The sequence below is a fragment of the Maylandia zebra genome, linkage group LG7 (genome assembly GCF_041146795.1).
Source record: "Maylandia zebra isolate NMK-2024a linkage group LG7, Mzebra_GT3a, whole genome shotgun sequence".
NCBI lineage: Eukaryota > Metazoa > Chordata > Actinopteri > Cichliformes > Cichlidae > Maylandia > Maylandia zebra.
Window position 1 is genome coordinate 6,311,700 of NC_135173.1, and position 26,166 is coordinate 6,337,865.

General features: G+C 38.8%; 1 protein-coding gene across 1 annotated transcript; it reads left to right on the top strand.

The window, feature by feature from the left end:
• The first annotated feature begins 3,341 nt into the window (after positions 1 to 3,341).
• Positions 3,342 to 25,190, top strand: pamr1b (peptidase domain containing associated with muscle regeneration 1b). Its single transcript, XM_004563405.2, has 14 exons — positions 3,342 to 3,684; positions 11,030 to 11,206; positions 12,263 to 12,388; positions 12,931 to 13,045; positions 16,189 to 16,406; positions 17,085 to 17,192; positions 19,515 to 19,685; positions 19,861 to 20,052; positions 20,244 to 21,089; positions 21,182 to 21,358; positions 22,122 to 22,188; positions 22,341 to 22,570; positions 23,769 to 24,127; positions 24,200 to 25,190. Exons 1-14 carry the CDS (start codon positions 3,525 to 3,527, stop codon positions 24,773 to 24,775), a joined length of 3,522 nt encoding a protein of 1,173 aa, XP_004563462.1. The 5' UTR covers positions 3,342 to 3,524; the 3' UTR covers positions 24,776 to 25,190.
• The last annotated feature ends 976 nt before the right edge of the window (positions 25,191 to 26,166 follow it).

The following is a 26,166-nucleotide window of genomic DNA, read 5'->3' on the forward strand; positions in this document are numbered from 1 at the left end:
GTATCACAGTAAATATTCTAATTTTCTTTAGATTTGTCTTTTTTCCAAGCCATTATGGTGAAAAGCAAAGCAAAGCAGTTCTCATTCTCATACGGTTAGCAAACAGTTAATAAGCTAACATGGAATAAGCTAATGAAGCTGCTTCACTAAATTAGCTGACTGAGTTAGCAGCGGTAGCTGAGACAGACTACTAAATCTACTTTGCCACTATCCCTCCTCTGCACATATCTAAACCATCTCAGCCCGTTTACTTGTCACTTGGATTCGGTGGACACAGAACAGGTTACTGTCTAGAACACAGATAATCTGTTTATCTGTTACCTACCCATATATAGTTTGTTCTAAAAAACAAAACAAAAAACTACAAAAATACAGAGTTATAACTAAAATAATACACAGCTTTCAAACATAACTCTTGCTGGGTGAGTCTTAAACACACAAAAGTGTTATAATGATTTGCAGAATCAGTATTATTCAGTATTAGACTTGAGTTATTTTCTTTATGTAAAAAAATAGTAATTTAAATACCACATCTAGTGTGTGCTCTCTAGAGAGAGAAGACTGCAGCTGTAGTAGGTCTCTACAATCAAAGCCTTGGGTTTCACATAATAAACTATTATGCATCTGGATAAACAGAAGAGGGGTGGTGGAAGGTGGATAGAAACTGCACTCAGGCAAATACATTTCCTTTTACTCTCTTCTCCTGCTTTCCTCCTTCTGCTACTTTTCCCTCTTCATCCCACTGCCGTTATACTTTTTTCTTCACAAACTATTTCCATTTCAGTCTTTATTCAGTTTTCCTACCAAAGAAATACATAGACTACAGTTTGTGTGCACTCTGTGGTTTAAGCCCTGCTGTTTCAGGAAACTGCCAGAGATATTTGATTCACTTTCTCTGAGTTGTTTGATCTGTGCTCCCCAAGGGCTCTCACATGCAGCTTTCCATGTGGGAAAAGAACAACAAATGAATTAATTCCAGTGTCACATCCAGCAGAAATAAACACACCCACCCAGCAGACCCAAATAGATACAAAATAAAAGCAATGGTAAACAGACACAAAAAATGTTTTCATTGGCTACCTTTCTGTTGTTTTCAAGTGTCAAATAAGGGTATTTGCAACCTGATTTAAATAAAGTTTATTTAAGTAATCCTGTAAAAAACAAATTACAACCTTACTGATTTTATAGGAAGCAAGAGAATAAGTAACAACAAGGTTTTGCTAATCAAATACACTCCATTAATTAAACATCAGCAAGTGTGACCACCTCTGTAAAAGTAGAGGTTTTGGCAGTTTGCTGGTCTGGACCATTGAAGTGTGTTAACACAATGTTACAGTCTTACCAGGAGTAGATTTCCTGGCAAATTCACCCCAAGGTCAGACCGTGCAAAGCTCAGAAACTGCAAAAAACCCAAGAACTACATTTCAGACTCCACAGGCATCAATTACTATGTTAAATGTTGAAGTTCATTGTAGTGCAATTAGAAGAAGCCTGAAGAAGTATGCTTTATTTGGAAGGGTGGCCAGAAGGAAGCCTCTTGTCTCTCAAAAGAACATGCAAGCATGGCTTCAGTTTACAAAGTTGAGTTTGAACAAACCACTAAACTTCTGGGACAAAGTCCTTTAACCAGATGAGACAAAAGTAGAGATGCCTGGCTCATCCAAGTAACTTGGGTTAACTCTGAAGAAGGCAGTTCACTTCTAACTGAGGTATATTGTCATTATACTGTGAACCTAACCTGCTCCAGAGTAGGCTCTGTTCCAGATGGGAAATAACCTTCAGTTCTCCAGATAATAGCATCACCATTCCTGTAAGATCTCTTTTGTAAGTATCTGCACCTATACTGTATTTGCATACCTCATATCAAATTTGTATGTACACCAAGCCTATTTTTGAAACCTGTTTTTATATTTAAACTTTACTCTCAAACTGCAGAGGATAGTAAACCTTGATGCTTAAATGTATCCAAAAATAAAGATTTAAAAGCTCTAATCATCGCAGAAATAAACAACGGCGCCAAGAGGGCACTCAGTGATAAAATAAGTAATTCATTAAAATGTTTATTGAACAGGTCTGTACGTTAAATAATCAGATTATTAATTTTCAGTAGCATTAATGTGTCTTTTTGCAACATTGTCGCATTTTGCTCTTTTTTATTTATCTCAATTTTATCATCATCTAACAATGTCTCTGACAGTAGTTGGAGTAGGTGGCACTCAAAGGTATAATTTTGTGTTGAAGAAGAGTCGTATAAACTGTCAGACATTAGACGTTGCTAACACCACCCATTTCATATGAATGCGCAGGGCCAACTTAGCACATTAGTAACGAGCTTGATGTGATTGTTTTTCCTGATTGCTAATGTTAAGGTAAGTGAATCCTGATAACAGAAAGATAACCTGAGTGTCACTGAATTGGTAGTACAGGCCCAGGGAACCTTGTTGACCATTAACTCTTCTGTATTCCACAGAAACACACCAGCAAATCTGGAGGAGAATTTCTGTAAGAAAAAGTCCAGACCTCAACCTGTGTAAAATGCTGTGGTGGGACATTAAGACAGCTGCACATTAACAAATGTCCACAAACCTTAATAAAAGTAACAATGGAAGTGGAGACAGCTTCGGCAAACAAGCACAGGTGAAGGCAATTAATACAATCAAACACTGGAGGAAGTAAAACTGAATACAAGAGGTGGGATACAAAAGACTATCAAAATAAAACCAGGAGTGAGAATAGCACTAAAGAGGAAATGTAGATGCATAAATTAAAACTAGGGGAACTGACACATGATAAGACTGAAAACACTCAGGAAACAAATGCAAATGGTACTAAAATATAATCAGAATTGAAAACTCAAAATGTTAGGAATAACTGAGAATGTAAAACCAAACAACACATGAAACTAAGAACAGTAGACTCCGAATAATTTCAACAATCAGAAAGTTTAAAGTATGGAATGTGTAACAAGATTTATCCTGCCCAAAAACAGTATTAATATGGGCCCAATATTCCAAACAACATAGAAATGGGATGCTTGTGTTTGGAATATTTAGGGTATTATTGTGTCACAGAAGTGAAATTTCCCTTCAATCACATCCTCACACTCACAATCCCACACTCCCTGTTTTTCCCATTTATTTAGGTGTGATAATAATGACATCAACATTTCTTAAGCCTGAGCCTGAGTGAAGCTGACATCAATTGTAGCACATAACTGATCACTACTTTGTTTGTCACATTTCATGCCACCAGAAAGAGCAAAACACGCTCACTTTCATTCATGAGCAGTGACGTCATCTCCCAAGTGCGGCGAGGGGAGTTTTCAGGAGACCACTGGTAGTGGAACTCCTTGCAAGGCTGGGCTGAAACCTGAAGCCTAAGAGAAGTGAGAGAGGGAAATTGAGGAAGAAAGAAAGTTAAGAGAAAAAGAGAGAGAGAAGAATGGAGGGAGGGGGAGGAATGAAGGGCAGAGAGAAGGTGATGTCAGCTGAGTTCAGAAAGTAAACAGAGTTCCAGACTGAAGCATGCTTTCTGCGGGACGGAGATTGCAGCTGGGGAAAACCTATGGGGGTATCCAAACAATCCCCTGGATCACCATCTTTGTCTTTGGGAAGGGGCACTGGCTTCTCTTCATCTCTGTCTTCATTTCCATCTCCTTGCCCCAAGGGACAGCCTGGCCCTACGGTAAAGAATGGCAATTAATTTACCTTCACCACTCTTCCGTTTTACTCCCTCTCCTATCTCTGTGTTTGGCGCAGCCTCTTGGCTCTTTGTTCTTAAAAAGCCGGCATCAGCACTCTTGCCATCCCCTCTTCCTTTCCGAGTGCAGCGGCGCTCAGCAACATTTGTTGAACAGTGACAGAGAGCAACCCAGTGATTTATACCGTTTTTTTAGGCAAGCAAAGAAAAACACAGCTGATCAGCTTGTGTAATGTTTGTTTTTAAAGTTCTTGTTATGAAATACAGAGGAAGGCACTGTCCTGTGTGGCTTTGTTTATTGTCTCATAAAAAATGGGAAACTCTAGGAGTCTTCATATATTTTCCTTCTCACTGTGGTTGTTGTTTTGTTACTAAATAAAAACAAAACAAAACAAGAGTTGCATGTTGCCACACATTCCTTGTGGTGAAGGGAGACTGTTGCAGTTCTAATAGAGCAGCTGAATCTTGCCAACATTTTCTCCTTTGTGCAAAAGCTTCCCTTTAACGTGTTATCTGAGGGAGTTCTCCTAGAGACTGAGATTTACTCTGCGTGTTTACCCTTGAACTGCTGCAGGAAGACATGAGTCATGTTTGAGACAATCATGCTGACCGTGGTAATGTGTATACCATACGCCGTCTCCAAGGCTCCGAAACCAAACCTCTGCCCTCTGTTTGATTCTTCGTTGCGTGGCTCATGCAGTAAAACACTCCCTTCAATTTGTAATATTGGTAAATGTGGCAAAGGGCTTGGCAGAGTGCAACTGCATTCTGCTGTAGTGATTAAAAGAGTTTCCACTGACTGATTTACCAACTTTGTTGTTGTCAGTCAGCTGAATCATTGTCAGCACGGCCTGTTATATAATCGTGTCTAATCAGCTGATGAGAGATGTTTTCTACTGAGAAACCTAAAATAATTTCAAGATTTTTGCATGCAAGTCCTGTCTTTGTGGTTTGTTTACACTCATGCTCGCATGCGTGCGTGAGTGTATTTTTTATTTTCGCATGTTTTGGCGTTCCCTCTGAATGTTTCTGAATTGTGCAAGGCTTCCTGTTTAGGATCTTCTGCCCACCAAACACCCTCCCCTTACTGTGTGTTAAGCTAAAACATACAACATTTAAGAGCTTCTGAGTACTGGGCAGTAGGACATAATGGTGAAAGCAAGCAGTTGTAAAACTCATATTAGTGTGTGTGTGTGTGTGTGTAGGGGTGGGGGTGTGGTGGGGGGGATATGGCACAAACTTCAAATTACATGATGAAAAACACTGGCCTCTGGCTTTGGAAATTTAGTGTGACATGTCAGATTCAAGTTTCATAGTTAAATGCTTAAAACAAATGTGCACACCTCAGACTCCATTCACCACAGTTGATGACAGGATTGGGCTATAGTGCACGAGTTGTGCTACAAACTACCAATTACATCATGCTGGAAAAGGTCAAACTACAACAAAACTACCCCAAGGAGTCCAATTTTAGAAAACTATTTAGAAAAAGGAGAATATCCATCTATTCGTAAGCAGTGTTGGTCAAGTTACTTGAAAAAAGTAATCAGTAACTAATTACTGATTACTCCCCCAAAAAAGTAATCCTGTTACTTTACTGATTACTTATTTTCAAAAGTAATTAATTACTTAGTTACTTAGTTACTTAGTTACTTTTTAAAAACACGATTTACAACCTGAAGAGGTGATAAAGTGATAGATCTTTCAGCCCAATTCTACTTTTTCTACATAATCCATCATACAAAATGTAATCAAATGGAAAAGTCTCTTTTTAAAACTTGTTTTATCAGTTTTAATCTTTTAACTTTATGCATCAAGCAAAACATTTAATTATATGCAACATTCTCTGACTTGAATAAATTAGTTTAACAGTTAAACCTATTTTCTACACATTCCAGCACATAAAATAAAATATTTTTTGTGTTTTCACTCACTCTTTCAAACAGATGCAAGTAAAACACAGCAGAAAATAAATAAAGTCAAAGACTCAGCGGTCCTTTTGCTCTATTTTCACCTGTAAAGCAGGAGCAGGGTAGGCGGAGGGTTACCCTGGTGCAGGTGTGCTGCGGTCAGTTGAAGAATCCGCGCGAGTGTCTCTGTGAGTTTCCCATCACGTCGTAGCTACTCGGTGCTTGCTCGGAAGTTTAGGGGTTTTTTTCGCTGTAAAAAGAAGTTTTCTTCCCACGCACGATGGACGCTAATGTTTTTGTCACTTTTTATGGAATCAAACTCAAAGTAAGGTCAGTACTTCCACACTTTAAACGCTGCACGCTCATACTCTCTCCCGCACTCGATATATTATCCATTGTTGATCTGCACACAGCTGCTGTCACCAACGTCGCACTTGCTTACGTCACTGTCATGAGACATTCTCGCAAAAAAAATCACGGTTTTAGTAACGCAGTAACGCAGCGTTCCTACGGGAAAGTAACGGTAATCTAATTACCGATTTTGCAATAGTAATCCCTTACTTTACTCGTTACTTGAAAAAAGTAATCAGATTACAGTAACGCGTTACAAGTAACGCGTTACTGCCCATCTCTGTTCGTAAGTGCGTGTTCAAAACGTGTCACTGTCGGCTATTAAGTGGTTCTTTCTCAGGCTGAGATGGGCAAGTTTGGGGAGCAAATGAGCAACACCCACCCTTTTTGCACATGTACCATACAGTGTGTGTGGTAGTGGTTGCCTGACAACTGTATTGCCTGTGCATGCCTTCACAGCTGTCTGGATAAAAGAATAAAAGCAGTGGGGCTTGTCAGAGAGGGCTAAATTAGATTAGGTAAGTAATGGTCAAATCTTTTTTTGTAGTTGCAGTAAAAAAAAAAAGGACTAACTGTATAGTTATAAATGTCTTTGAACTTTCAGGAAACTACTGTTGATAATAGAATAATAGTGTATTTCTTTGGGGTTGTGGTTTCCAATTATAGGAAAGTTTATTCAAAGCTATTTCCAGAATGACCACTGGGATCAGCACTCCAGGATCAGGATGTATTCAAGGTCACAGCGACCACAGAGCTCCCCAGGGAGTTTCCTTGTTCCATGATAGCTTAATGCATCCAACCTCAAAATACAAAAAAGACAGCTGCTGTGGGCAGTAAGGAAATGAATTACACAGTCACAAATACTGTACATACACATACACTCACAGCTGCTGTAGAAACAACAGTTATTACCGTGTGAAATAAGCTCCATTTTGTCAAGAGGAAACTAACTATTTACTCTAATACTGTCACCCTTAAACACAATCAGCACATTCTATCTTCTTTACATTTTCTCAAATGTTAAACTATTCTATTAAAAAAAACATCTGTCAAAACATGAGAGTAAAGATATACCATGTATAACAGATGTGACTAACCCATATTATTATGCAATGATTTTCCTAAGCATGTCAGATTCATCCTGAAGTTCCCAACTGGTGTCCCGTCTGTATTGTGGTCCTGCTTGGTTTAGAATGAAAACAGAGTGAAGCAAGACTCAAGCTGATAAGAGTTCCAGAGTAGTAAACAAAGGAAAAAAATAGACAGTAATTGGCTTAAATTCCACAGCTAGCATTGTGCCCAGTTGCATCTATGATAGTGTCTTGAGATCAGATTAAATCTTTATTGGATAAGTTATCTGAAACTCTGAAGGCAGCAATTAATTTGTTCATGTCAACGAGAGTATAAAAAAGTGCTGCAAGAAACGCTTTTAATGCAACAAATGCAGATGCTTTTATTTTTAGCTCAAGTCAAAGGAAAATGCTTCCAAAACCATGGAACAGTTTAAGAGCAGATGGGGTTTCTGAGTCACTTGCGAGCCATCAGTCTTGCTGGTTCTGCATTTTAAAATCTGTGAATATATTTTTAATATAAAACATAGAATGAAACTGAACAATATCATCACAGTTATATATTTTCTAAGTGGCAATAATCACAGGTTGTTGTGGATAAGCCTCAGGTAAGTATGCCAGCAGGGCATTAAGTCCAGACGCAAGGTCACAGGAAGGCTTTCTACCCCTGATCTTACTGCTGTCACTGTAAGGATACACATAAATACAGTGAGCAGCAGAGTCAGCTTCCTTGAAAATGCAAAGCACTTGAAAGTGCCATATGACGCATAAAGTTATGACTGTTTATTGTTATAACTATTACTATTTTTATTTCTGTAGCATCGCTAAATGTTGGAGAGTACATTTAAGAGCCTAACATATGGGATGGAAAAGACAAATTAAAATGTCTTTCTATGTCTGCATATCTTCTGTCACAGAAAATGCTAGTTATGCACAGGGAAAATATGTAACAATGTAGAAATGTTCGAAAATACCATAATACATATTTGGCACGCTGGATGAAAATTGTGGAAGGCAGCCTTAAAGCATTACACAAAAGCAAACCTTGTTTTCAGATAGATTTCTTCTGAGCCTTCCTACCCTCTCTGACAACTACTGTCATCACCTACAGTTTGTGATTAGAGACAAGGGGTAGATAAAATAACCACAGTCTTGGGTTTAATTATAGGGGTCTTTGCATGTTGCAACATTCATTGCTTGTGTTTGTGTAAAACAGCTAGAGGAGACAGGATTATGCAATGGAAGACATTAGTAAAACCCTTCCAAACCTGTTCAGACCTTCCTAAACTGCTGTTAAAAAATAAAAATACACATTAAATTTTTACTCTTGAGTCTTTGGTTCCCTGCTAAAATGAACAAATTCATCTCAGAGCCATGTAAAAAATAGCTTTGCTAAATGCATCTTAAAGAAAGGACATAGCAGTCCAGAAAAATATCGATGCTTTCCAGCATGTGTTCTACCGCCGCGGGAGATTCCTCGGAGTCATGGTTCAGTGAAAACATAACAGCCTTATCAATAGAGCTGGAGGTCAGCAAACTGAATTCAGTCACAGTGTATAAACACTGAAAACATGGCTGCCCGAGTTTAGTTTCCTCAAGTAGGCACAGAAAGAACACAGCTTATGGAAATCTGGGAACCGATCCTGTCATAAATGCATGCACAGTGATGTCACTGGACTGCTGAGGTGAGAGGGAGTAATGTTTTCCAGACTTGGCTGAAGAAATAAAAAAATATTTTTGTTGTATTCCACTGTAAATGATTGTATTCTTGTGAAAGTGCGCTAAGGGCAGATGACGGACGTTTCTACAGTATATCAAAGGCAAGACAAATGGCAGTGATCCATGTAATGACATTACCAAGACCACTCATAAGTGCTTCTGTGTCTTTTATGTTTATGTCCTGTGAATCAGATTTCATGGACTTTTTGGCCACTGTCCTTAACATGAAAGCAGAAAAGCTGTCCTGTAAGAGGGAGTGATAGTGTCAGCAACTCTTAATCTACACGTGGCAGGCATTAAACTTTGACAAATCCCAGTGTATGAATTTTGTGGTCTGGGTCATATTGTAATCATAACTGAAGTGATTCTTGAAATATAGTTACTTATAGCTTGGATGGAGTCGTGTTATGCAGTAGCAACAGCTGTGAGCCATTGGCTACTGAATGCAGAAGGTTACAGATACTTCTAACATAGCCATTTATTTTCACAGAAGGCTACATAAACAACACAACCAATCACATTGCGGATCTTTTCAGTTGTTTTGATCAAGTGTCTGGGGATCTCCGCTGATTTAAACAACCATAGTTCACAGGAATTAGAGGGTTCTCCTTCTTATGCAGTAAAAAAAAAGGATGAACTTTTGTATCGAAAAAGGTGATTCGTTCCAGTTTTTGTTAAAAAACAACAACAAGCATGCAGTAAATGAAAGAAACAATTTGGATTCTTTTTAAGGGCGTTTGAGCAAAAGCTACCCAGTAAAACATGCGCAATACCTTTTTGAAAACATTCTTATGAAACAGCAGTTTTCAATTAGAGTATCATAAAGTTGTTTGCTTATTGTGGCTAAAAACATGTCTTTGTGACTGTCCTAATGAGTGTTAAACCCATCGAATTTTGTGGTTCTCACATTTGGTCAAAAGAAATCCACAAACATGTCAGTCTGAGAGGAAAGAAGGAGACTTTTTCTTTTTCCCCCTTTTCTATTTTTTTCTTTTTGTCTCTGGGTGACAGTCCAAGTTAAACAAAGAAGATCATGCATAAACATCAGCTTTGATTTACAAGGACAGTGTTGAAGGGATGGAACTTGGCATTCTTTCCTCAAGAAAGCTTTATTGGTAGCTGGAGTGGTAACACAATCAAAGGACTGATTGAAAATGAGCCCAGTGGCCCAAACATTTTTATTATCTTTGTTTTTAGATCTGTAGCAGTTTAAGTAGGCCTCAGAAGACCATGTTCTTTCAGGACTTTTGAACATCCTTTCACTTCTAATACACAAATCCAGCTGAGCCCATATACTAAAACATAAAAGAGTCAAAAAACTGCAATGGCTTTATAAAGATGAAACTCTGTCCTTTAAAAACGTCCGCTGGGATTCCACTGCCCAACCTGCTTTCTGTTTGATTAATATCACCATGTATCTCTTCTAGTTGGAGAGGAAGCCAGACCGGTGATGGACAGAGCGACATTTTATGATATCATTAGAGAAAAGAAAGTAGAGACAAGTCTAAACATCTGTGCTTCTTGCCTCTCGACTGCCAGCCACTGAGAGATTAAACACTTGTAGTTGCTTTTGTGTGTCTGTGCACTTAGGTCTGTGTATTAGAGTCCCGGTTTGACATATAAACAACAATTAGAGCCAGTGTTCAGCTATCACTTTATAAATAAAAAGTCAGTGATTGAGAGCAAAGAAGCTATTATGACTGCAGGCTGGGGAGAGGGCACAAAATGTTGTAGTGACAATGTGCCAAGTTTAAAGTGCAGCTTTGGTTTGTTCTCCACATCTGCCACAAGAGAATTTCCACTTGTCTGTTTCAGCATTTAAATCCACTATTACATAATCATAACCGCTCTAACTCAAAGGTCTTTGAATCAGTGTTTTCCAGTCCAATAAAACGTCACATTTATTAGGTAAAAACTTTACAAAGAAGAAGGCTGTTGTTTACACTGGAGTTAATATATCACTTTCTGATTAATGATTTGGTATTGTTTTCCATGACAGTGATTTAACCATTTTGGCATGTCGTCTGACGTAATAACACACAGTGGTGGTAAACTGCTTAGACTTTTGTGGTTTCCTAAAAAGGAGCGAGAAACCGTGTGACAGTGGAAATAACTAGAGAGACAGTGGCTCAAATAAACACTAAACTGAATCCTTCCAGTAACCCTTTTCTGCTCACATTTTGCAAAAAGGTGAACTATTAATTTTGACTCATCGTCACTGCTAATGAAATGAAGGTTACACAAACAAATTGCTTTTTGCTGAGATATCGTCTTCTTTAGATTACAGGCACTTGTACAACCACTGTCCAGGTCCGGAGTGGAATGTTATGTGCAGAGGATGCTGCGAGTATGATGTGATTCGCTGTAAGTGTCCCCTCCAAGGGACTCCAGTAGGCTATGCAGTACCCTGTTGCCGGAATGCCATCAACGAGTGTGATCCCTGCATTATCCACCCAGGTAAAACCAATGTCATTCTGATTAAATAATACTATGAATCTAATAAAATCTCGAATTATTTCTTTTCACTGAAAGAAGCTGTTAAAACATCGAGCATTGCCTTATAAGTATGCATCTGTTGGAGCGACCTTTGTGAATATCTTGAGTATCTGCCATGTTGTTTGTGCAAGACCAAGTGCTATCTATCATCTGTGCAGCTGTTTGCACTGTAGCAAGACAGCGTGACAGAAAGACTGAAAAGAACTTCTGTATTTGTGTGTAAAATAATTTGTTTCCAGGCTAGCTTCACACTGGCTTCTTCTCTTGACTGACTGGCAGAATCCTCTGAAAGCTGACAGGATTCAGGAGTGAATGAGCACACTCAAAGCTTTGATTTGTGAATGAAATCAGACTAGAGCCTTTTGTTTTTTATTCACATAGATGAGTTTGCATTTGCTGCAGCTCCAAATCCTCTTTTTTCCTTACATGCCATTTGCCTGTAGAGGTATGTCATGCCTTTTTTCATAGTTCAAGCATGCAGAGTTTTTCCTTTATGGGGAAGAAAGCAGCTGTTCAGAATTAAATGGATGCCTGTACATTACTTTTTAACTGTTGAACACACACAAAAAGTGTTCCAACCTCAGCGTACGACCATAAATCTCCACATGCACATCCCCGGCCCGTGCGTTGTTAAAATCCATGCCTCCGCTTGGGTCAGATGTTGCTCTTCACAACCCCATGGACGGGACAGCTTCTTAAGTGAAAATCCAGCCTCAAAGAAAACTGTTTCAACAGGTTTTCTCCACATTTCTATTTCAGGAAGCAGCGATATGTTTTCACATTCTATTGCAGTGAAAGAGGACCTTAACGAGTTCAGCAGAGTTGATGCAAAGGGAACATTTTAGGGGTTGGTGGGTTTGTTAAAATTCAACAATACAGCATAAGCCATTCAGATAAAGGCTTCTTTATTCTTACATACAAACACATCTTCGGGAGATAATTAATGTTATTTGCTTTCATTTATCCACCTTTATCTTCTACTTTACTGTAGTTTTGTTTCTGGCTCTCGTCTTTCAGGTTGCAGCATATTTGAGAACTGTAAACGCTGCAACAATGGGACATGGGGCCCCAGGGATGATTTCTTCATTAATGGCAAATACTGCGCAGAATGTCGACCTGGCTGGTCTGGTGGAGACTGCATGAGTAAGTTTTTTCATCCTTCCCATTAACAGATCCTACGGCTTCACTCTAAATCATTTGTTTTACTTTAAGTGAAATGAATACCACGTACTATATGGTTTTTCCATCTCTGCTGATTTATCTCCATCTTGGGAAAGCTGTGCCAACTTGGAATGCAGTCATGCCCAGGAGGTTTTCCATAAGGAGCTAAATGACAAGTCAGGAATCCTATAGAACTATTTAAGATGTTAGTTTTGGACACTGGGTCTAGCTTTTAAATGCAAATATTCTACCAGCGGGCACAATAAACATACATTTAATTAAAAGCAGAAACCTTCCAAAGCTGCTGAATGCCTTTGTTCAACTTGTGTGTGTGTGTGTGTTGTGATCATCCTTATTTATGTTGCTTGTAGGCTCTCTGCAGTGACTTTGAAAGTCTAAATGCAATTACTGTTGTCTTAATGCTAAGCAAAGCATTTGAAAGTGGCTCTTCAAAACAATAATTAAAGCAACTGAAGTAGCTGCCCAAATCAATATTTTCAAAATTAACTTTCTGTGTTTTCCAGAGTGTGGAGGGGTGATCCATAAACGACAGGGCCACTTGGTCCTGGAGAGCTACCCCAACAATGCTAGGTGTGAGTGGACCATACAGGTGGACAGGCCATTTACTATTGAACTCAGGTAAGATATTAAGATACTTTCCTCTGTAGGTAGTTACTGGTGTTCATTTTCCTCTGTGTTATTTTAGAATAGTTAGTAGTACCTTTGTTATAGAACTATGCAAAAGCCTTAAGCTACTCTTCTTTGTATTTTAATTGAATATATGAAAAATGTCAAAGATAACACAGTTTTCCAGTCATAAGCTAGAGCTTCTGAACCAACTATAGTTGGTTTAGAAGTTGGTTCATTGAGAATCAACTATGAGATGTTTACAGAAAACCTGGCAAACCTCAGCATGATGCAGTGTGTCCTAAAAAATGAGGAAACTGGACAAGTGGAGGGCAGCAAAAGAAGTGGCAGGCCTAAAAAGAAATCTCTCTGCAGCAGATGAAAAGTATCTGGAAAGTCCATGTCTTAAGGGATAAGAACAAATCCACTAAAGACCAGACACGTGCAACAGAATGTGGAAAACATCTGACTGGCAATTGTTTTGAGCATTTTTCCTAAACAGAACCAATACAGTAAAATCATACCTGGTTAAAACACAAAGAAACACTATTAGTCACAGATTGGCCCAGACCTCAATTTTATTGCTGCAATGTGATCATCTTGACAGAGAAAGGTAGCCAACATCAAAAAAAAAAAATATATGAATAAAATAAAAGCTTTCAAGTGTCTTTCAAGAAGCCTGGAGAACTACTCTCATTGTTTTTGCCTTATACACTGTATTTCCTTATACGCTTGTACAAATTTCAATAAATTGCAGCTCCTATTTTCCATTTTTCTAGCCACTTAAAGGGTGGCTCGAGACTTTTTCAGATAGGTTGTGATTATATTTTGTGATGGCAGTCTTATTCATCTGAAATAATGACCTGTAAATCCACCGGTGGCCCTGGTTTTAGCTTCACTTCCATAAATACTGTATCTGATAAATATAGTGACATTTTTATCGTGAAGATGCTAATATGTTGATTTTAAGCAGTTAAAATTTGTATGATGTGCCAACATTAGTGCCAAGCACAGTAATACATTTTAAATGAAATTCTTTAGAATTGATGATTGTTGGTGGGTCATAATTACCCTTCCTAGAGACAGCCTGCAGCAGTGCTACAATAATAAATTTAAGGGCTCAAAAGCAAAGGTGTTAAATAGCAAACAACAACAACAAAACAAAAAACAATGACCCAGTTATTATGAATAATTTTCAGATTGTCAACAGTAGTGAAGTGCTTCCTACCTGAAAGTCCTTGGAAAACCATCCTACTGTTGCACACCAGCTTGTAAAAAAAATAATTAATATCAATTTAACCATTGATTATAAATACAGAAAAGCTTTGAGTCTGTCAAGTCAAGTCTGATTGGCTCTCAATCCTCAGTTATCTTCATTGTCCATCTGCAGTAAATATTATCAACTGGCCTGGTTAAGTCAAATTTCCACTCAGCTGGAAGATGTATGTTGAGGATTGATGGCAAAGAGTTTGGAGGTTTGGAAACCATAACACCATTTTTTTTGGTAAGATTATGGCCTCTCAGTCCTGTGATAAATTTCTATTTCTGTTATTTTCTCCATTACACATACAGATTTTATGGGCAAGTGTTTGTGCAGGTTTTTAGAAGAACAAAAGCTCCATACAGCTAGGTTCAGACCGAGCATGCAGTTCCTGATGTCTGGGCTTGAAGTGTGTGTGAAAGAGACTTAATGATTGCAAGGATTTTTTTTAAAGCTATGTATGAAGTGCTTCATTAAAATTTACAGCCATGATGCATGTGACAAACTAAAGAGAAGGGCCAAATCCTTCTTGAAGGGCAATATAAGTGCAGCCATTGTCACATTTTAATAACTTTAACCAAAGTGCGTTTCTATTTTTAAACCGACTGTTGGAAAATGTGTTTCTGCCTGACCAACTTAGTAATTTCCTCTCTGAAAAAAACAAACAAACAAAACAGTATGTTGATTTGAAATGGAATGGGTTACACTGTTTATTAGCAATACATCCTGCCTATTACAATAATGAAATGGCACTGATATATGCAAATAATGAGCATTCACAATACACTGAACTTTACTATTTCAAACATTCTTTAGAGGTTTCAAGGCTCACCCAAACCACAAAGTTAATAATAGGCGTCTCATTTGATTTGCTTTTGCCTGTATCCGACATGACCTCTAGTGATCCCTTTACTTTAAAATCTTTTTTTAGTTATTATGCATGAACACAAAGATGAAAACACAAAAATAAATTTTAAAACTAGCCTAAAGATAATTCAAAGCAAATGCCACAGTGATTCTACTGTATAAAAATGAACAGGAAGAAATGTAGGCTGTGAGCTCATTGCTGCCTCTGCTGCCTATTGAAGTTCAGGCTCTGGCTGCTGGGCTGGGGTCAGCACGCACTCAGCTTTATCATCAGTCTGGGTTCTTGACTAGCTTTGTGTTAGCATGCTGTCTGTACAGAAGCTCGCAAAGAGCTGAAGTTCTGTTAGCAGTACAATGCAGTTGCTTCTGCCCTGGATGTGGTTTGCACTTTATTTTTGTTGCACTCTGGTCCTGATATCAGCTGACTGTAGCAAAAATGTGCAGGGAGAAAAAAGCATGTTTGGTTGATTTTTCTTCTTTCTATCTGCCGGGCATGCAAATAACTGAAGAAGATTTTTCACACAAGATTGTAACACAAGTAGCAAGATTTGTAACTGTAATGTGATTACTGAATTCAGTACAGCAATGCGTTAAATTACTGTATTTATGAAAAGTTAAATGTAAAACACAGTAATGTGTTACTTTGGAAAACGTTAAATCCAACACTGGCTACAACAAAGCTTTTTAATCTGACTTAGCTGCATCTGACAACAAAAAACAAAACAAAAACAGTTCAGAAATCTAGCTTTCTAAATGCTGTGCTACCTTGTAAATATAAGATTCAGTGAGATGGAAAGGAAAACCATTAAGAACTGTAATTATTTTGTTAACTTTATTCACATCATCAGCATCATGTGGACACAAATAGCATCAAGACAAAAATAATGAATAGCAAATTTTAAGTCTAATGTTGAAGCAAATCCCGACCCTTGATTGGATACGCAGTAGAGAATAGATGGTTGGATAGCCTTGGGTCATTTGTTCTACTCTCTGCCATTTCAATCTGCCACGATTCTTGTATTTGCAGGTTCATGATGCTGAGTCTGGAGTTTCACCATTCTTGTCATTATGACTATGTGGAAGTCCGAGATGGAGACAGTATCCACTCGCGTGTTATCGGTAGATACTGTGGGAATAACAGACCTGCACCAGTTCACAGCTCTGGCAACAGTTTGCATGTTCTCTTTGTGTCTGATGGTTACAAGAATTTTGATGGATTCTTTGCCACTTTCCAAGAGAACTCAGGTAGGTTACATAACAAAGTAATATCTCTTCTACTATAAGAACAGTGCTTTTCTCCTTTGCTTTAAAGTACCCTTGCCAATGTACCATACTTCCCAGCTGCAAATCTTAAGCCCTCTTAAATGAGTCGTCATGAAAGAAAACTGTTTTCTTTAAACCTAAAACAAAATCTTGATATTTAGATTGACCTGGAATCTTTGCTTTTGTATAGGGAATAGATAAGAAGTTGTTTATAAACCCTTCATGAACAATGGGGTTCTTTGGAATCACAACAAATACAAACAAGAAAGACGTTTCCATGGTATTTAGTGTCCAGTACCTAATAAAAGCTCCTAATAGTGCATGACTAGCACCTACATTTTCTGGCAAAAGACTTTGTCATGGGTGTTGAGTCTGTTAACAGCCTGTTTACAAACCAAAATGCCCTCACTTCACAGAAATGCCCTCGTTCTCAAGGTCTAGAACTCAAAAACAGACACACACACATGTTACCAATGCCTAAGCCAGATGCAGTAAAAGTAAACAGTGGGCTTTGGAAATGAAGTTTTAATTATTTCAGCTTTGAGTATGATTCCTGGATGTAGCCTGACGTCTGCAGCCACACATTTCAGCTTTCTATGTTTTTATTTTGATAAAGACAGTCTTTCTGTTTGTACCCTAACGTTGTCTGTATGTTCACAGCTTGCAGCTCTTCCCCTTGCCTGCATGATGGGACATGTATCCTAGACAGTTCTTACTCTTACCACTGTGCCTGTCTGGCTGGCTACACAGGCAAGAGGTGTGAAAATGGTGAGTCTGTAACATAATAGGGGACTTTGGTGAGCAAAATACTGATATTTTGGAGAAAATATATTAAAGTTGGAAATTAAAATAAAATCCATGCATGTTTTAATCACAGGAAAGACTAAACCAGTCTATTTTCCATCTTATGAGGCATTGGAAAGACATGCGTCTTAATGTACTGAGGCTTACAAAATCCCTAAATTATTTCAGTAATTTTCATCTGAAAATCGGCACGCCTAGTCACAACAAATTTACAGAGAATTGATTTCTTCCCTGAGGCTTTTCTTTACTGTTGTTGCTGCCCCAAAGCAGGCAGTGATTCATTTTCACAAGGGAGAGGTTTGTGGTCTGGACTGAGATCAGGCCAGCTGCCTGCTACAGTCATACGGTCAGGACTGTCTGTGTTCATATGTGTTGATTTCAAGTTTCACTGGAAGAAACAGCAAAACCCAAATGGCCACCTAACACATATAGATGTGCAAAATTAAGCAATTTTCTTCTGTTGACAGATAAATAGGGTAAATGACAAGAAACTAACTGAGGAAAGAAGGCAGCAAGAGGAAGTGGACAAGGAGAAGAAACACAGAATAGGTTTTGTCGAGTGGTTATTGTCAAGACATTTTGTTACTGTACTGCCACTTTATACCACCTAAGTTACCAAACCTTAAGTTTGCCTACAAGGCACTACAAGGTCTTTTAGTTATAGATGTCTGGTGTGTTTTTGTATTCAATACACCTCTTTTAAGATTCTGCAAAAGCAGACTTGGTGAATTCCACATTTTTTCCTTTGGTGTTGTTTTTCAGGGCTACATTCAAGTCCATAAAACTAATGGTGAAACAATTCGACTTATATAACAACAGAGAGTATTTTCCACTGGAGGAGACACCCATTAAAAAAAAAAAAAAAAGGCTGTTTGATTTCACACAGCGTGCATTCATCTGTATTCTCACGAGGAATCCTCAGCTGTTAATTTGAATGGAAAAGAGCTGCAGCAACGTTAATGCCTTACATTTTGTGGTGATAATGTAGTCTGTATTTCTGCCTGAGTCAGATGGAGAATTTCAAATATGAACCTGACCTTAGCCATATTTTATGCTTTCTGTAATCACCCTGTCATCTGTCGAAAGCTAAAAACTCATTTGGTACGAGACAGTGTGACACTTTATCATAAAAAACAGGAAATGCTTTCTCTTCTTTTTCTTTTCCCTCTCAGCGTCAGTTGAATTTATCTTTGACAATAATCAGTTTCAGTATGCAGTAAGTAACTCAGTTTCCAGAGAACTTGTGAAAGAAACGATGATTTACTTACAGTACATGTTGTGATGTGTAATATGTTAGCATTCCACTCTAATGACTCCACATTTATTTTGATTTGTCTTTGAAAACATTCCTATATAAAAGACATGGGAAAAGAGCAACAATGCACACGGCACCTCTGGGCACTTCATGGTTTTTTATACATATTCAAAAGAGGTCAGCTACAGTTTATTTCTCTACTTTTGGTTTGCCAAGCGCATTCCTTATCCCCTAAAAGACTGAAGGTTGGAAATGCCGTTCAGTTATAAAGATTATAGGGAGGGTTCTTTGGTTTGGAGCTTAAAAACCACAGACAGTGCCTTTCATGGATCTGATCCCACTTAAAGTCAACAACATAACAAATCTCCCAAGACAGCCTCATAGAGATATGATAACTGTTGTCTTAACACATGCTTTGCGAACCCATTCGCAGGCCTTTATCACAACATTTGTGTGCATATGTGCAGCTGTGCTTAATGATTAAGGATTACAGTGCACATGCAGAAGAGTTTTCCCCAGACTGTTTTATTTTTGCAAGAGGTTCTTCTATGGGACAGTTGCACACAGTATTCCATAAACACATTACCAGTCTCTACTATCCGACTACCTAAAAATCTCTTTTACGGCAGTGGAAAATTGAACATTTTGACTAAAAGGGCTTTTATTGCATCTATTTCTTCCTTATTTACAAGCCATGTGTTAAAGTCATGCTGTTAACTGTTCGCACTTTGCGATGATGAGTGAAATTATTTATTAATGAGTCTCTGAGGTAGCAGGCAGTGCTTTTAAATCTCAGGAAACTTTTGAATTAGAAAAATCGAGTCTTTGCTTTATGGACTACCTGTCTGACCTGTAAATAGATAGGAAAAGAAAGAACTTGCTGAAACTGTTTGTGGGGTCTCAACTGATTGTTGAGGTATGTTTGAGATGCCTCCTATGCGTTGTAATTTTGATGACTGGACATTTAGTTCGGAAAAAGGGAAACTTTGTGTGTATATAAATAAACCCCACATGTCTGTATTTCTCGTCAGTGGTGGGCTGCCGCAGGCCTCCGGTGCCCACCCACGGATCTACAGAGGGTCTGTTTCATCACTCTGGTGCACGCATCACTTTTCGTTGTGACCCTGGGTTTGAGCTGAAGGGGTTTCGTCATGCCATCTGCCTGAGTGACGGAACATGGAGTGCGCCTGCTCCAGACTGTGGTAGGATAATAATACAAATAGGTTTTTTCCCTCTTCAAAATAATTACAATTTCATATCTGGGAAAGTCATACAGTATGCGTGTCTTTAGCTTGCATCTGGATGCCATACATATTGCCTCAAAAATGGTTTAGCTCATGGAAAATAAATATGATTTTTTTTCCTTTCTTCCTTCAGTTCCAGTGGAAAGAGTCTGTGCTCTGCCACCCAAGCCAGCCAATGGGGACCACTTCTTGGTTTATGGGCCCAATGATGTTCTCATCGCCTTACAGTACTTGTGCCACCAGCCATATGAACTCAGTGGGGGCTCTCAGAGAACCTGCCTCCCCAATAACACCTGGAGTGGGACTTCTCCTGTTTGCATTAAAGGTTGGAAAATATGTCTTAATAACTGTAGACTGGAGATGGATGAGTCATTTTGGGGGTTTTTTAATAGTAAGCTGTTAATAGATGAGAGAAAATGACTCAATGCCTTAGAGCTATTCATTGTACAGGCCAATGTACAATGAATAGCTATGACTATGAGCTCTTAATAATCTCTTTTATGTTTTTCTTCACAGTGAATAACACTCTTAATGAAGCAGAAAAGGACAAAGTAAAAGAAAAGGGCAAAGAGACAGATATTTACAGTAACAAAGATAAAAGTAAAACTAAAGAGAAAGAAGAAGAGAACACAACTAGCGAAAACGAAAGTGTTGCCGGAAAAGATGTAAACACTGAGCAGGAGAACACAACAGCAGTCGACGGGGAAGATAAATATAATGGGACCACTCCTGGGAAAACTGTGGTTGAGGGCAGGAATGAAGGAGAGGTAGATGAGAGAAATACTGGCCCAGAGAAGCCATCTGGAGGTGGGGAAGATAAAGTGACTAGCGAAAGCCCAGATAACAGCCTAGATTACATGGTTGAAGAGAAAGAACCAAAACAACCTGAAAAAAAAGAAGACACAAACTTTGACAAGGGAAAGACAGATGTTACAGAGGTCCCTGTGACAAAAGACAAAGGACAGGAAGAAAGTGAAAGAAAAGAAAAACAGGTGAATGGGAAAAGAGATCCTGACAAAGTGGGCCCCAATGACACCAAGCTCAGGACGGTCATATCTGAGGGTGAAAACACAGTGGAAATGCCTGAACTGGAAATGACAAAGAACAACACTGTTTCACATGATACCGAGAGCACAAGTAAAGAAAATAATACCATAGGGTCTCTACCGCCAGGGAGGAAAATAATTCCAACTCGTGTCAACATCACCCTGTACAGAGCCGAAAGTGGGAAACCGAAGGAAAAATCAACAACTGCGAAGGATGAAAAGGAGAAGGATTCAACTGAGAAAACAAAGGAGGTGGAAAGAGAGAAGAAAGAAAAAGAGAAAGAAAGGGAGCGAGAAGACAACCAAAGCTTCACCGGTAAGAGAACCAATGACGACACTATGAATAATTGAGTGAATGATTATCTGCTTTTATTTGGCCTTCACTCTCACCCACTCTCTGTTGTCCAGAAAAAAGCTGCCCAACTCTACCTCGCCTTTACCATGGCTACCACCAGGTGGTGCCAGGTTTGGAGCCTGAAACAGTAGAGTTCAAGTGCAATCAATCTTATGCGCTCAGTGGTGATGACCGACGCACATGCCAGCCGGATGGCACATGGAGTGGCAAACAGCCCCTCTGTGTCAGAGGTACCAGTGCCTGCTTTGCCTTTTTATGGAATTAATTATTAAGATTTTGTTGTTTGGAGATTTGTGAAAAAAAATTTTTTAAGCATATACAAACAGCATTTTTTCTTTCTTTTTTTACTGGACTGGTGTGTAGGTTTCAGACATATTGAAGCATTAGAGGACACTGTAGTGTTTGAGAACAAAATGAACAGTTAATAGATGGTTGTGGATGTTATATCAGTCTATTAAAGTTGTAGATATACAGGCTTGTATGTCAATAATCTGAAAATGCTGAATAAACGCTAATGCTAAATGTTATTAATGAAAGGGTTCTGGCAGTAAAATGATCCATCAGGGCTAGAGCTGTAAATATTAATTAGTTCTTAATAGATTTTGGCCTGGGTGCCCTGTAGCTCTTTGCCAAGAGGTAAGTGGAGAAACTGTCCACTGGCACAGCTTTAATGAATAAATTAAAGAAACAAGCACAGCCAAAGTAGGCCATGTGAAACAGCATGCAAAACATGCCTCTATTAATACAATTTAAAGGCTTTTAGGTGAAAAGCATTTAGAAATGAATTTCTAAGAAGATGGTTTAACATTGTGGGAAAAGCTCCTATTTTATTTTTGGCTAAGTGTTACATATACAGATAGATTCCACATGCATCTTTAGCAGAAAAAATACTGCAACCAGCAGCCGGTTGGCTTGCATGTAGTGTCACTTTTCCGAATTTTTTGTGCATATTTCATATGAATGGGTTTTTTAAACATATTTGTTTATTTGCAGCATGTCGTGAGCCCAAAGTCTCAGAGCTGGTGAAACAAAAAGTTCTGCCCCCTCAGGTACCATCCAGGTATGATTATTAAAACATCATCTTATATAGAATAACTGACAACCAGAAATATATAGTATTGTGTAGGTATGTATGCCATTTAGCTGAAGAATTAATATTAAGGACTCATATAATGCATTTACTACATACCTTTGGCATATTTTCCCCCTCAGAAAGACACCCGTGCACAAGCTCTACTCCTCAGTCATGGGCCAGCAGCCACAGTTGCACAGTCCCACTAAAGCCCCCCTGGTGCTTTCGCAGTTGCCCCAGGGTTTCCATCATCTTTACACACATATAGAATATGAGTGTGCATCTCAGTACTACCACCACTTTGGCAGTCCACGTCGGACTTGCTTGAAGACAGGGAAATGGAGCGGGCGCCATGTCTCCTGTTCACCAGGTGAGGGCAGCAGAGGACCACTAGTTGTCAGACATTTTTAATACAGTGATTTACACCCACATAACAATCCTGGGCAGACATTAAAAATGATGATGTGGTAACTTAGACATAGCGTTTTGATGGCAATTTATATAATGAAGTAATATTTGATGATCATATACAAAAGCACCTTCTAAAAGCATTCTTGTCTCTAATTGCTGACATTGATGAAAGCATTTTTGCACAGCCTTTTTACTCCTCAGTGAAAGCTTGCTAAGAAGATAAGCTCAAATTCATAAGCTGGTATGTACAGCACAGCTGTGACATCGGTGCAATGACAGAATTTTCAATAAAAGACGTCAGATGTAGCACTAATGCCTCTTGTTTCCATAAACAGTTAGAGTGGAGAAGACTATAACAGCAAAGTTAAAACACAGCTGATGTAATGTTGCTATCTACACATTATTATTTCATCATATTAAACAGTGAAGATGAGCTGGTTATATTAAATATATATATATGTATCATGCATTATTAAAGTTGTTAATATTTCTAGCTGTTAATTAAATACTGAATATAGTGAATATACGCCTATATAAACAACTTATTATCTTACTATTCAAGATTATTACTCTTTATTTTCTTTACTGCATTCTTAAATTGAATTCCCTCTCTATGGGATATGAGATTTGTACGGTAACAATCACAAAATGGACTGCCCTTTTTTAAAACAACTTTCCTTATTACTAATGTGAAAAAAAGCAATGTTGTGAGCACTGTTAAATAAAACACATCAATAAATACTGGAGGAAGGTTCATTTTTATATGGTGCTATATGGTACTGAGCTAAGAAACAACACCAGATCAATGAATAAAATCCTTGAATAGTCTGCTTCTTTGGTCTGATTTTGTAATTCTGGTGAATTGGTATTAGTGTTTAGTGTTTAAGTGTATACAGACAAGGTACCATTCTATGTTATGTGCAAATTGTGTACTTAAAGATGACGTTTTCTCACTTCTTCTTTCAGGGAGTCACATTTCACATGGCTCTGTAGCCTTTAAGTGTTTTATATTCTGCTCCATCAATGCTACTACTTTAAATAAAAGCAGTCCCACAGCTCAAAATGTTGACTTAACCTCAGTGCAATTTCAATTTCTCCTGTCTTGTTTTTCCTGCTGTCCCGTTGATAATGGTCTCACCTCTCATCCTCTTTGGCAGTGTGTGGGAAGCATCCAACCTTTGACACAGAGAGGCCAGAAGAGGCTCACTGGCCTTGGCTGGCTGCCATCTACCGCCGCTCCACCAAGGGTACAGAGACCAAGGTGACCAAGGCAGACAGCCAGACAGGGTCCCTGAAGAAGGATGGTGGAGCAGGAACTGGCAAACACAATCAGGCTTTTCACTGGCAGCTGGTCTGCAGTGCAGCTCTGGTTAACCAAAGGGTTCTGGTCGTAGCTGCTCACTGTGTGACAGATCTGGGCAAGGTTTTTCCCCTGGACACTGCCACAATAAAGGTGGTTGTGGGGAAGCACTATCGTGATGATGACAGGGAAACCAAAGGTGTTCAACACCTGCGGGTAAGCACTTGGAAGTCTTGTTATTCACACAATCCCTTTTGATAAAACTAAGCATGTCTTTTCTCCTTTCAGGTGGCCTCCATTGTTATTCATCCAAACTATGACCCCAATATTCTTGACTCTGACATTGCTGTGATCAAATTACTGGACAAGGCAAGGATTGGAGAAAAAGTCCTGCCTCTGTGCCTGTCAGAAAACCAGGAAGAAGATTTGACATCAACTCAAGGACTTGTGACGGGCTGGTCTCCAATGCCCGAGTCAAGTTTAGGCCCTGATGAGAAGGCTAGGGTTGGGCTCGTTCACCTTGCTGATGTAGTCCCATGTGAGCAGCAATATGCTCGTAATGGTGTGCCAGTCAGTGTAACAGACAATATGCTGTGTGCCAGCCAAAAGCCCGACTATGGACCATCTAACATATGTCCCTCTGACACTGGGGGAATTCTTGTCCTCCCTGCCCTCTCTGAGAATCAAGTCAATGATAACCGAAAGCCTGGTTATACACAGGCGCAAGGGGAGAGCAAAAGGCTGTGGAGACTCCTGGGACTGGTGAGCTTTGGCTATGACCAAGGGGAGTGTGATCCTGACCTCTACACAGTCTACACACATGTAGCCAGCTTTAAAGACTGGATTGAGAGCAATATGAAATAAACATCTTACAGTCCTCTCCTCTGCTTAATCTCTATTTTAGTGAATTCATTCTGTCTAATCTATTTTTATGCACAAGGGCATTTTCCTACTAAACGCAGAACCAACACTGGACATCACAGTGCTCAAACTGAAGGGGGTGCTAGCACATTAGATGTGCTGATGCATCGGTCCTTTATCTGAAGACTTTAGTGTTCAGGTCTTTCAACCTGAGATTAAACACTTGAAACTGATAAGAAAATCATTCATCTGAGTATTTGACTGTTAATGGTTTAGACTGTAACCTCTGTTATGTATATATGTTGTAATGTACTGAATTATTATATCAATTCAAGTGACTCCAGAGATGTACATATTTTATTGAAAGAGAAAAATCATGACATTTTTATTAAAGGAAAGGTTGGTGTGGTGAAGCTTATGAGACTGGTTATTCTTATCCTTTCACACGGTGTAAAAGTCTTTATGACAAATATATTCCATAGACAGATTCGGGTACATTGAAAAAGCACCTTATATTTGCTTCATGAAGTACACAATGGAATGAATCTGGGTCAGAGCAGCACCATTTTCACAACCATAAACATAACAAGTTATTCACAGATCATTTCCCAAATCAATTACCTCCATTGTGACTTTTCTCCATTATACAACTTCCAAGTGAGTTTGCATAGAGAAAAGACCTGCAGCTTATAATGAGTTAGAAAACGGGACAGTAAGCAATGCATTACTGTAGTTTTATTCCATTTATGCACACGGTGAAGCTGGTGAAACACTGCAGTCTTACAGCATAGACAAAAATGACCTGAGCTTTCATTTCCAGCTGGCTGCAATTGCTTTGTGTCATTCCACCCAATATAATGTTTTAGCAAACACGTTTGTGTTTAGTATAACATCTACTTATTACTTTTCAAAAACTATTTGGCCTTTTACAGTTCAACAGGAGATATTAATAATGCAAGGTCACAACTGGAATGCCGAACTGGTGGAATTCCCTTTTTCTCTTCACAGGAACATCTTCTATCAAAGACTTTCTGTTTTCTCTTCAACCATTTACCAAAGCTGAACAACAGCTTAGCAATAGTCCCATGTTTCCCAGAGGACAGTCCTATCCACTTGTGCTGGGAGACCGTCTGTTCACAGGCCCTTGTAAGCTCACAGGGCATCATCAATAGAGACACAGGCAACGTTGAACCATAAGCTGACTGGCCTGGGAACAGAGGTGTAGCTCTGAACAAAGTACTGGGATAATGATGAGAAAATGCTACCATGAGAAAATAGTTTACACTGGAGAGCCGGAGGGGTAAAATACTTAACACCAGACTTAAAGAAAATGTTTAGGTGTTGATCCAGTTTCCCAGTTAGGCTGATGAGCTTTCTGTGCTTGCTTCTCAGCA